We start from the raw sequence: 13,025 nt of genomic DNA, 5'->3' as shown, positions 1-13,025 counted from the left end.
CCTCTCAACTTAGACTTGAACCTATCAAACGCCAAATGCATTCAAAATTTGATCTACCTAAGTCTTTTTTCCAATGTCTCATCACATTTTCTGTATGTGTCACTAAGCGTGGCTTACATAAAAAATTAGTCCATTCAGAATTTTCTACGTGGATTAAACGTTTTACAAAAAAATAATGTTGAACCAACTTTGCTTTTACATAGTGTTTTGGTGGATATCTTTTTTTGCTTATTAATCTGAAATGAAAATCAATGTTTATCTTTTTGAACTCTTTGGTTTGAATATTATCCTAATTTTTTCACTTGATTTTTTGGAAATTTGGTTCTTAGTGAAGTTTTTTTTTTTTTTTTAAATTTAGCAACAACAATTTCCTCAGTTATGATTTTCGGTGAGTCTCGCTGAAAAATACATCCCTATAAAATTCCTCTAACAAACTACCAGTGAATTATAATTCAGCTCACAAAGCTTCAATTAGCACTAAATCAAATAATTTCGATCAGTTAACCAAACAGCAACACCAAGAACGCACGCCATAGAAAAACTAAAAAGAAATAAAATTGCTAAAAACTTTCATAAAAAACATTACAGAACTTTGAATGAAGAAGACAACAGTTATGGGGTGGGCGGTGCTTTTCTTTTTATTATGATATAGAAGAGGATGACTAAAGGAGGGGGAGGGTGGTTGATGGGTAGCTCCTTTTTTTCTTATGAAAAAAATGGCAGCAGCGGGGGGGGGGGGGGGGGGTGGGGTGATTTGTTTTTCTTTTTTTCTTTTAAAGTAAGAAATTATTGTTATTAAAATTATACTAATGAATCCATCTAAGTGTAAATTTATTAATAAAAATAAAATTAAAATATTTTTTGGTACATAATTCACGTGCTACATTTGTAATCTGTGCCTAATAAGTATACATTTTAAATAACTTAGGTGTTCAATAGGTTCAAGACTGAGTTGAGGGATCCAAATAAAATGTCGAAACAAGTTTAAGGGTCTGTCGATGATTTAAGTCTATAATGTATTAATGAGGTCAACTAAATCCTTGTCGATTAGACATTTCCCCAAAGAAGTAAAATAATAAAAATCACATTTTTTACATTATATATCATCTGACTCAAACTTATAACTAAGATGAATTTATATTTTATTATGCAGAACAAATAATAATATCTTAATTTGTGATTATGACTTTTAATTTTTGATGCTTAGAAATTTATTGAGAGTGATATTTATGTTTATCATAAAAAAATTAAGTCATAATAGGTGTGACGTGAAAAATACAAATCCCATTACCGTGTTTTACAGAAGTTTGACAATTCACATGTTAGATTCGGATAGAAAAAAAGCAAACCACAAGCAGAAAGAAAACAAGAACACACAGATTTACATGGAAATCCTTGCGGAAAAAAACTATGGGCAAAGGCAGAGGAATTTCACTATGAAATGAGAGGAGTACAATGTAGAGAGACGTAATTTCTGAATAACCCGAAACAACCCACTAAATAGCACTTATATAATACGTGCATATAAATAAGTCCCAGGCCCAAATACATAAAGGTTCATACCGCGGGGGCCTCGCCCACGCACGCCCATCAAGATCAGTGGTGGGCTCCAAGATTGGACCTATCAGCCTGATCCCTACGCTACCACCACGGACCTTATTGAAATCACAAACATGGGTTGAACCGCGAAACTTTCAGGCCCGGACTAACAAAATTCGGGTCACAGCTTTAACATTCTCCACCTTAACATGAATTTTAATTAGAACTCAAATCCATTTCAACACAAACTCTCCACCTCTTCCACAAAAGACCCTAAGGGCACATGTTAATAGCTAACACTAACCAAGTCCAACCAATGCTCAAACTTGGCACTTGGTAGTGTCTTGGTCATTATATCAGCAAAATTATCATGAGTTCTAATCTCGCTTACCATAATATCACCACGAGTAATAATTTCATGCATAAAATGATACCGAACATCGATGTGCTTTGTCCTCTCGTAAAATGCTAATCTATTATAAGGAAGATAGCACTCTGACTATCGCAAAAGACCATAGCAATCTGTAAGTCTTTGCTAAGTTAACCAAACTGATCCTTCAACCAAATAGCTTCATTGAAAGCCTCTGTAATAGCCATATACTCTGCCTCAGTAGTTGACAAAACAACTGTAGTCTATAAGGTAGCTTTCCAACTACTAGCATAACCACCATTGGTGGAAACATAGCCTATAACGGACCTTCTTTTATCATGATATCCTATAAAATCATAATCAAAATACCCGATTACTCCACTATTTTGCCCAAACTGCAAACAAATATCAGCAGATCCATGCTAGTATCTGAAAATCCACTAAACTGCTTTTCAATGTTCTATGTCTGGATTTGCCATGTATCTGCTAACTACACTAACAGCATATGATAAATTTGGTTAGAAACAAACCATCGCATGTATAAAAGACCCGAGGCACTAGAGTATGGAACTCGAGACATATAATCATGCTCATCATCTGCCTTTAGAGATAAAGTGGCTGTGAGTTTGATGTGAGTAGCCAATGGAGTACTTACAGGCTTGGCATTTTGTATATTGAACTTGTGAAGTATTTTCTCAATATATCTTTTCTGACTCAAGTATAACTTACACTCCTATCTATCCCTCAGAATTTTTATGCCAAGAATCTTCTTTGCTGCTCCTAGATCCTTCATCTCAAACTTCTTGCTGAGCTGGGCTTTGACTTTTATTATCTCTCTCATATCCGTCGCTGCAATCAATATATTATCAACATACAAGAGAAGTCATAAAAGAGTTAAACCTCTTATACCACTGCCTGGGGGATTGTTTTAACCCCAAAAGAGATTTTTTTAGCAAGCGTACATAGTCTTCCTTTCCTGAAACTACAAAGCCCTCTGGTTGCTACATATAGATGTCCTCCTCAAGTTCTCCATGTAAGAATGCAGTTTTAACATCTAACTGCTCAAGCTCAAGATTATGCATGGCCACAATACTAAGCAAGGCTCGAATCAAAATATGCTTTACAACTTGAGAAAACACATCTGTGAAGTCAATACCTATAACCTGACTATAGCCTTTAGCAACTAGTCTTACTTTGTACATTTCATCTTCAGCTCCCGATGTTCCTTCTTTCTTTTTGACTACTCACTTGCAATGGACAACTTTCTTATTTTTAGGCAATCTCACCAAATTCCATGTGTCATTCTTATGAAGTGATTCCATCTCCTCCTGCATAGCAATCATCCATCGGCTAAAATCATCATAACTAACTGCCTCTGAGTAATAAGAAGGTTCTTCAATGAAATACCTTCTGCTATATTCAATGCATAAGAAACCAAATCAGCTTCAGCATACTTCTGAGGAGGTCTAATATCTCTTCTAGGCTTGTCTTTAGCAATAGAATATTGTGGCATCTCTGGTGGTGAAGAAAAAATAGTACTATTCTGTATCTCCGGGCTAAACTAGAAGGAGGCACTAGTGTAGACTCTGATCCAATCTGTAATTCAACATGGGTGCTTGAATTTTGTTGATTCATGTTACTAAACTCATCTGGAGGCAAAACACTAGATTCGGAGGGAGCCCGAAGCATGACAGTTTCATCAAACACAACATCCCTGCTAATTTTAACCTTTTTGCTTTCTAGACACCAAAGATTATAACCTTTAACACCAGACTTATAACCAATAAATAAGCACTTGATAGATCTAGGTTCTAACTTTTCATTATCAACATGACCATACACAGGACATCCAAATATCTCCAAATCAGAATAACTAGCAGGAGTACCAGACCATACCTCTTGTAGAGTCTTTTTACTAATCGCGACTAAGGGAGAGTAGTTAATAAGAAGACAAGTTATGAAAGCAGCTTCTTCCCAAAAACACTTAGGTAAACTAGCATTAGAAAGAATATAATACACCTTCTCCATTATAGTCCTATTCATTCGTTTAGCCATGCCATTCTGCTGCAAAGTATGACTAGCTATCAAGTGCCTCACAATTCATTATGACTTGCTAAGAGCATTAAATTCATTAAAACAGAACTCTAAACCATTATCAGTTGGAAGCCATTTTACCTGCTTTCCTGTTTGCTTTTTAATCATAGTCTTCCACTCTTTGAAAGTAGGCAACACATCAATCTTTTGCTTCAGGAAAAACACCCAAACTTTTCTGGAATAGTCATCAATAATAGTCAACAAGTAATTCGTACCTCTTCTTGAAGGTACTCTAGAAGGACCCCAGAGATTGGAATGGATGTAATCAAGTGTGCCTTTAGTTGAGTGGATGCCTTTAGTGAATCTAACTCTTTTCTGCTTCCCAAAAAATGTTGTGCTCACAGATGTCCTCTCCTGCTTACTTCAGCCATCCCGTTTTCACTCATATCTCCCAAACGCATATGCCAAAGTTTAGCAACGTCACTTTCTGATAGAGAAGAGGTAGAAACAACTGCATCACCTTTAACTATAAAGCCTTACAAGACATACAGATTTGCAGACTTTCTATGTCCTTTCATCATAACAAGAGCACCTTTAGTAACCTTCAGGACTCCATCTTCACCAGTGTACCTATATCCTTTCGAATCAAGCGTACTCAAGGAAATAATATTTCTCTTTAGGTCTAGGACATACCGTACATCACCAAGTGTGCTCACAACCCCATCAAACATCTTAATTCTGATTATTCCAATACCAGCTATCTTACAAGGTGTGTTATTTGCCATCAACACAGCACCTTTAGAGACTGTTTCATATATTGTAAACTAATCCTGATTGTGACACATGTAAAATGTGCAAACTAAATCAAGAATCCAATCCTCACAGGGTTTGGAGTTACCATTAGAAACTACCAAAAGTTCTCCATTACTACTATCATCTTCAACAAAACTGGCTTCACCGGATTTCTCTAGTTGGTTTTCCTTTGGTTTTGGAGTTTAACTTTTCTCTCTATTCTGTAACTTTCATCACTCGAATTTGATATGGCCCTTCTTCTTGCAGTAATTACAGGTTTTGGTTCTATTTCTGAATTTTAACCTGTTTCTACCATCACCCTCAGAATTTCTCTCATGATTCCTTTCTCGAACAATAAGACTATCTCCTTGAGTCTCTGACCCATTCACAAGATGCTTCATCTTCTTCTTAGAGAATAAGGTATTATAGACTTTGTCTATGGTCAGGGTATCACGACTATTTAAAATAGTATCCCTAAAGGTCGAGTATGATGCAGGAAGCAAACATAACCGAATCAACCCTAGATCTTCCTCATCGTATTTAATCTCCAGAGTCTCTAAATCAGAGATAATTTCCTTAAAGACAGACAGGTGATCCTCCAAGGACGCACCCTCAGACATGCAATGGGTATAAAGTCATTGTTTGAGATGGAACTTACTTGTTAGGCTTTTCGTCATACACAATGATTCTAGTTTCAACCACAACGCAGCGGCAGTGGTCTCCTTCAGAACATCCTGTAAAATCTGATTGGACAAATGAAGGTGGATTTGAGATAGAGCCTTTCGATCCTTACGTCCTTTATCATCATCTGTCCACGATGAGGGCATGTGATCAAACCCTAATAGAGTATCATCCAAATCTATCTACGCGAGCACAAACCACATCTTAATCTGCCATAACAAAAATCTGGTATTGTGATCCAATAGCGGAATATCATACTATATAGTTGCCATCCCCGAGAAAACAATCAAACAGGCTCTGATAACAGTTTCTTAGATTCAGACAGAAATAAAGCAAACCACAAGCAGAAAGAAAATAAGAATACACAGATTTACGTGGAAACCCTTGCGGAAAAAAATCACAGGTAGAGGCAGAGGAATTTCACTACGAAAGGAGAGGAGTACAATATAGAGAGACGTAATTTCTGAATAACCCAAAACAACCCACTAAATACACTTATATAATACGTGCATACAAATAAGTCCTAGGCCCAAAAACATAAAGGTCCATATCGCGGGGGCTTAGCCCATGCACACCCATCGAGATCAGTGGTGGGCTCCGGAGGCCCGATCCTTACGCAACCATCACAGGCCTCATTGAAAATCACAAACATGGGTGGCACCGCAAAACTTTGAGGCCCGGACCAACAAAATTCAGGTCACAACTCTAACATCACATATGGGGGTTATGTGATTTGTTAATTTTTTGACAAATTGATTTTCTGAGTCTTTTGTAACTTTGAATATATGGTTAAAATGTGATTATATTTGATAAAAATTTGACCTATTTGGTGATATTTTCGTGGATTAAAGTTCGTAGGAGATGAAAATTATATTTTGTATAATATTGAATAATTTTATAATCATATAAATGTATGTATAAACCCCTCTCATTCACTATACACTTTTATATAAGGTTGCTATGTTTTTTATAATAAATGTATAATATTATATAATACCAGTTGTATAAGCACTGTTGCAAAAAGTAAAAGATTGCATGTATTAAAAATATGACTACATGAGTTTAATATATTATGTTATGTTTTATATTTGTAAATATTTCCATAATAAATTACATAAACTACATATTCAGATGTAAAAGAATAACTAAATATCAAATTCAATAATGATAATCTAGCATTTAATAAAAGGTAGCCACACGGTTGTGTTTGGACGACGTTGACCTACTTTCAATTCATTACTTATTTGACTCAAATAACTTTTTGACCTTATAAATATGGTCTTTCTTGAGCTTTCTCTTTCAATCCTTGCATTATTCGTACACTTTATTCAAAATTTGAGCTATTCTTTTTTTTCAAGTGAGAGAAGAGACTATCTAGTCCCTTCTCTTTACTCAGATAACAAAATGGGTAGAAAAATAGAAATGAAGAAAATAGAAGAGATAACTAAACGTCAAGTCACATTTTCCAAGCGACGTAGTAATTTAATGAAGAAGGCGAAAGAGATTGACATTTGTTGTGATGTTGACGTGTTGTTTGTCGCATTCTCTCCTTCTGGCCGGCTCAGTAAATTCTCTAGTAAAAAAAGGTATCGTATTTATGATTCCGACTAAAATCGTACGAATATTCGATTGTGTTAAGTTATTAATCTATAAAATTATTGGCTTAATATTTTTGTTCTAAATTTTTACTTTTGTAGCATTGAAGACACACTTCAACGCTATATTAATCTTCCGGTTGAGAGGAGATTCAGGTACATGGACTTTTATAAAAAAAAAAATTATTTGAATTTTTTTATTGATCTTTTGTCTTTTTATTTAGCTATTAATAAATAATGGTACTAACTTATGAGTTTTTTTGAGGGGGTCAGTCACATGATCGATATTCAGGTACTTTACTCTTTTACTTACTTTTACACACACATATATATATATATAATGTGAGTTAATTTTACTAATTTTAAAATGAATATGAAATTAATTGAAGTTGAAATAAAAATTTAGTAATAATTTACACTCTGAAAATTGAATGTTGAAACTAATAAAATACTAAATGATTTGAAACTAGTTTTAATTATTGGGATCTATTGCTCACCAATTTTTTTTTTCTTTTTTGGGTATGTAAATGAAGGAAAAGGTAGCAAAGCTGAAGCAATTGAACCACATCAGGGGAGATGTTAGCAAGCTACACTTTCTTGATAAACAGTTTGGATCTCTTTTCATTATCCGAGTCCATTCTTTTTTATTTACTATCTATTCTTAATTATATTTTGTTTGAAGTTATTTTTTAAAAAGAACATGTAAACTAAAAGGTATATGTATAAAATTAATATGACTTCATGTCCTAAAAACAATCTGTTGCAGAAATGTAAAATAAGATTGCATACAATAGACCTTTATAGTCTAACTTTTTCCTAAACTCGAGCAAGAATTTTAGTGCACCAAATATCTCTTTATGTATAAAGTTAATAACGAATAACGGCACAAATAGACTATTTTTAAAAATTACTTTGAGAATTAGAAAGGATATTAGGGATAAATGTGAATAATATTTAGTCAACTGAAATTCGATGAAACTTATAAATTTATTGAGTGACAACTTTTTATATTTAACTGATGCCCAAACATGTAGATAAATTAAAAAAAAAATTCTTGTAAGTTTAACCAATCATCATCATCTTCCTCCTCGTCGTCTTCGTCGTCGTCATCATCATCATCATGATATAGGACCAAAGAAATCTTATAGTCAGCTAAAGCATTACTAATTTTGACTAGGAAAAAATACAGACGAGCCCTTATACATTATTATCATTATAACACTAATCTCTAGCTTATTACCATTTAGTACCTTCCACTTCTATTATCTTTAAGGAAATGGAAAAATGAAGTGGAGCAGAAAATATGTAGTAATAATTATTAGACGTAGTTAATATTTAAAATAATTATTATATTCGTTTATGATTTAGATTGGATAGATAAATATTTATTTATTATTTATATATTTTAGGGTCCATATGAAAATCTCTAAAAAAAAAAAGATTTCTTTTTTTTGAGGCGGGAAGGGGGAGTGGGGCTGAGAATTTTTTATATCGAGACTCATTTGTATTTGTAATGTATACAAAATAAAATTCAGGGCTAATATACAAATTTCTAAATATTTGTATTTGTGTACAAATCCGATTTAGACTCATATATAAATCTCTAAAGAAAATTTGTATATTTATATACAATCTCTAATATGTATATTTAGCTATTAAACAATAGCAATATTTTGTAATTAGACAAACTTTAGTTAAGACACCTCATTTATTGCCTAATAGTTGGCAATTTCTAAAATTTTGCCTTAAAAACTCTTATTTAAATTTTAAACCATTTTGATTCATGAAATTGTTTGATACTACCTACTACATCACACATGATTTCTTTTGTATTAAATGATATTGACTCTCACTAATGAATTTAACTCTCATATGATCCATGTATGGATGGATGCCTTTGGATGTTTAACATGTTGCCGGTGACTTAATTTCGATAGGATTGAGGTGAGCACAACTTAATTTTATGTCTTTCCTATTCCTCTGGCTATAGCTCTCAAAGAGTTAAATCTTTTTTCTTAAAAATAAAAATAAAAATTTAAACTCAAAAAGTATATTTGTTTGAAAATCCTCAAATGTTACTGCATTTGATCCCAAATATTAGTCTTTTTGTTAAAATATTTTTATTTAAAATTAATTTTTCCGAAAGATATGAAGTCCTTTATAAGTATTTTTCTTTTGAATCTATCCCTACTATTCTTTAAGTAGTATATGTTAACTTTTTTAATTAAAAAAATACACAATGAAATAAAACTAAGAATAGTCTTGTTAATTAATTATTCTAGACCCAATAAGGAAAGTGGATGAACTTAAATTCTTTGATACAGAATTTGGAGCTGCAAATCAAGAAGGGCACACTGGAATTGCAGATTTTGGATGCCAACATAAGGTCATTTGATTTAACATATATCACTACGTATTTTCCTTTATAGTTCTTAACTATATCATCATGGTTAATACATTGATGTCACTTTAAACTTTCATTTAGATATTTAAATTACAGTTTGATTTTATTGAACATCTAAATATATGATTAATTATTTCTATTATACAGTTTCAATTCAATTTTGTAAATAGGCTTTTATAGGTGTTTTAAAATTCCCATAAGTGAATTAATTAAGCTCTTAGAATATACCCTCCCTCAATTAAACATACCTATCTTAATTTGAACAGGCCTAAAATTTTATGAATGATGTCTAAAAGAATCATAGTAATAAGTTGAAGAGGTTGTGTATATATTATGCCTAATATCATTGATTCCATTTTATTCATAATTTTATGTAATAAATAATCTTTTAATTTTTATTATATTTCTACAGGAATTATAAACCAGGGGCAGAACAAGAGTCGACTCTTCATCAGCTCTGTTGGTGTGAAAGTAACTTGAAACTATCTCTGGAAAAAGTCATGGCTAGAAAAGTTTGTTCTTTAACCAATTAATTCAACTTGGTTTATCATTGAAGAATAATGCAAAATCACAATTTCCAAGAATATAATTATCTTTCTTAGAAATAATTTGGAGAATCAACTCTTATATACCATCAATAAGATCCTGATTAATGTCAAATTCTTTTGATCAGATGAAATTGGAGACACAAGAAAAGGTGGATCTTCAATTTGCTGCACAACAAACAGCTCCCGAACAATTTGATAATTGGGTTAATCCATACAGGTCATTTATTCACATAATATTTGATTACGTAAATTTTTACAAAAAATTTCTGTCCTTTTACATTTTTACTTCATTCTTGTCATATATATCAATTTCTTAAAATAAATTTCATACGTATTTCTTTTTCCTTTAACAAAAAATGATTTTAAATACTATAACTCCATAAATATCTCAAGTATTATTCACATCTTGTAAAAGTATGAATGGTTGCATTATGTAATGGTTCAAATATAGTCTCTCACGCCAAACACTTTTATTAAAAGATCAAATTTGTACGGTTTTGTATCACTTTATACATACTTTAGTTAAATTAATTGCTTAATATTATTCAATACTTGTTAAATTTAAGATGGAGGAAATATTTATTTTTGAGAGTCCTAGTGGTCGAGTACATTTTTGAGAAAATTGAACTATGTAAATTTAAGAAGTATTCTTGAGATCGATCGTTACTCTTTACTATCCGCTAATATTATTATTATTGTTGCTGCCGTTATTATTCCAGTGCAACTATGCAGGAGAATATATTTCAAAATTGGTTCGACAAAGGAAAGAGTGTATCAGCAGGTTCTAGCAATTACACATATAATGTTGCTTCCTTCGCAAGTTCCTCGCAGCCTGGGAATATATCATTTTCTCAAATTCAAAATCCATCACCTTATATTCCATTGCAGGTAAAACTTTTTTAAAATGCAGTAATTTATTAAGATCTCATTAAACAAATCGAGATATTTTTTTAAAAATTTTGTATCATTATTTTTATCCACATAATAGAGCCATCAACAAAACATGATAGTGGATGTCCAGCAGAATCCAACACAAATATTTGAACAATCACAGGTACAATATTCTTGAAAGAATATTTCTTGTTAAATCACCCCCCACCCCCACCCCCGCGCTAAATTATTTGAGTCATATTACAGGCACAAGTGACTTTTGGTGAAAGTAATGGCAATAACTCTATCATGAACATCTGGAATGATATTTGCACTTCTACAAGGTTCTTTTGATAAAGCTTTATTCGACAATTTATGCCAATCAAGCATATTACTGCAGTTTTAACATGATATGATTTCAAAGTCTCTCTCATTTGCTATATCAGGCCTATCTTGCGTCCAATCTCAACTATGGGTATACAATTGAATAATGCCTCCCAATTAGGATTGGAGTACGCCCATTCAAATTGGAATATCAACTTGAATCATAACAAAAACAATAATAACACCATTCAACATAATGATCATAACATAACAACTATAGTTCAGAATGATGAAAGGGCTCCTAATGAAAGTAACAATACCATGGAGGTCAGTTCAAAGCATTTTTCTTCTTATTATTATTGATCATAAATTAACTTTATTTAATTATTTACAAAGTTATTTTTTATGTATATTATTCACATAAATGCTCACTTTAAATGTTGTCACCATTATCAGGAGAACACCAAACAAACCAGTGAATATTTTGTTGAAAGCGCAAATGACAATGATGCTTGGGAATGGGATAATGATTTCCTCAATGAAGCTTTCAGTGGGGAAGACTTTAGAAATATGGATTCATCCTCCAATGACAAATAATCTTCTTATTTAATCCCTTTATCTTTGGTTCATTTAAGGTAGTGTTTCTAGGATTAAAAACTAAAATGTTACAGACTCCTATGTTTAGCCTTTTATTTCATTGCAAAAGATTATCATCTAAATGTACGTAGTATAATTGTGGCCTAATCATGTAGAAGTGAATAATATGAACAAGGACCTATAAATGTTATAAATATATTGCTTGTTAGCAACATCACATATATCTATTACTACTTATTTATATTATAAGTTTACCCATTTAGGGATCGTTTGGCACAAGGAATAAGTGATAACTTATCTTAAAATCAATTTTAGGATGACCTTATTCCATGTTTGGTTAGAATAAAATTTATGGGATAACTTATCATAGAATTAGTTATCTAGAGATTATAATATTATTGCTATCTCCCCTTGAGGATGGTACTAATCCCATAAAAAATTCTAACGACCAATTCCGTTGTTACTAAAAATATCTGTGGCAAAAGCATGTACCTCTCATAAATCATAAGTGTTGGTAGTAATTCCTTAGTATGTAAGTGTTTTCGATATGTGCGAAGGTTATACAATACTCCTAACACAAAGTTAAGTTTAAATTATCATTACTGATTTAATTTCGGACTAACTGTAAACTAGGGTGAAATTCAAACGAGTACTCCTCCTAGAATATAAGTAGTTAGAGTTCCCATTACTTATAAAATTGAATATCTTTGAGTCTTCTTTCCAATGCAACTGACTATTTGTTAATCCACTTCTTGATTAAAAATTTCTAACCATTTTATCAAGTATAGTCTGTGCTGAAAAATTGAGGGCTCCATAGTAGGTTAGGTCTTTATAGCGACGTGCACATAAGTTTATAACCCATTTTTGATGGTTTTCATCCTCAAACCACAAAATTTGATTCCTAAACCCTAGAGAGGCAATTTTGTCTCGATATGGATGAAAATACTTCATTGAGGTAAGTTTCTTCCATCACCTACTTTATTTTTTATAATCCTTTAATATCCTAGAATCATTAGAACAAACTTTAATGGTGAAATTATCGAGGATTTAAATCCTAAGTTCATGATATTTTAAAGAAAATATATGATTTTGGGTCAATATCACCTAGAATCACTTCTAGATTGTTAATTAACAATTCCTAGCATGAACTATAAATTCTAAAATATGAAAATTAATAGTTGGAGATCTTGAATTCCACAAAGGTGGAAACTTTATCCTAAAAACTCCATTAATGAAGTTGGGTTAATCTTGAAGAAACTATTTTGATTACT

At 32.1% G+C, this 13,025-nt stretch overlaps 1 protein-coding gene across 1 annotated transcript; it reads left to right on the top strand.

Moving 5' to 3' along the window:
* Positions 1-6,738: 6,738 nt before the first annotated feature.
* On the top strand, positions 6,739-11,926 carry LOC107856151 (agamous-like MADS-box protein AGL66). Its single transcript, XM_016701148.2, has 13 exons — positions 6,739-7,002; positions 7,114-7,167; positions 7,285-7,303; positions 7,545-7,618; positions 8,949-8,955; positions 9,336-9,397; positions 9,828-9,927; positions 10,089-10,180; positions 10,683-10,851; positions 10,952-11,017; positions 11,101-11,177; positions 11,280-11,484; positions 11,614-11,926. The coding sequence occupies exons 1-13, from the start codon at positions 6,821-6,823 to the stop codon at positions 11,752-11,754; spliced, it is 1,248 nt and encodes a 415-aa protein (XP_016556634.2). The 5' UTR covers positions 6,739-6,820; the 3' UTR covers positions 11,755-11,926.
* The last annotated feature ends 1,099 nt before the right edge of the window (positions 11,927-13,025 follow it).

Source organism: Capsicum annuum, chromosome 1 (genome assembly GCF_002878395.1).
Source record: "Capsicum annuum cultivar UCD-10X-F1 chromosome 1, UCD10Xv1.1, whole genome shotgun sequence".
Taxonomy (NCBI): domain Eukaryota; kingdom Viridiplantae; phylum Streptophyta; class Magnoliopsida; order Solanales; family Solanaceae; genus Capsicum; species Capsicum annuum.
The sequence above is the reverse complement of the archived record's forward strand: the minus strand, read 5'-3'. Positions and strand labels throughout refer to the sequence as shown.

Bases quoted from the DNA above. Each gene is read 5' to 3' on its own strand.
- LOC107856151 (XM_016701148.2), top strand. From the start codon at position 6,821: ATGGGTAGAAAAATAGAAATGAAGAAAATAGAAGAGATAACTAAACGT. The intron at 9,398-9,827 runs GTCATTTGATTT...ATATTTCTACAG, and splicing joins ATTTTGGATGCCAACATAAG to GAATTATAAACCAGGGGCAG. The intron at 10,181-10,682 runs GTCATTTATTCA...TTATTATTCCAG, and splicing joins AATTGGGTTAATCCATACAG to TGCAACTATGCAGGAGAATA.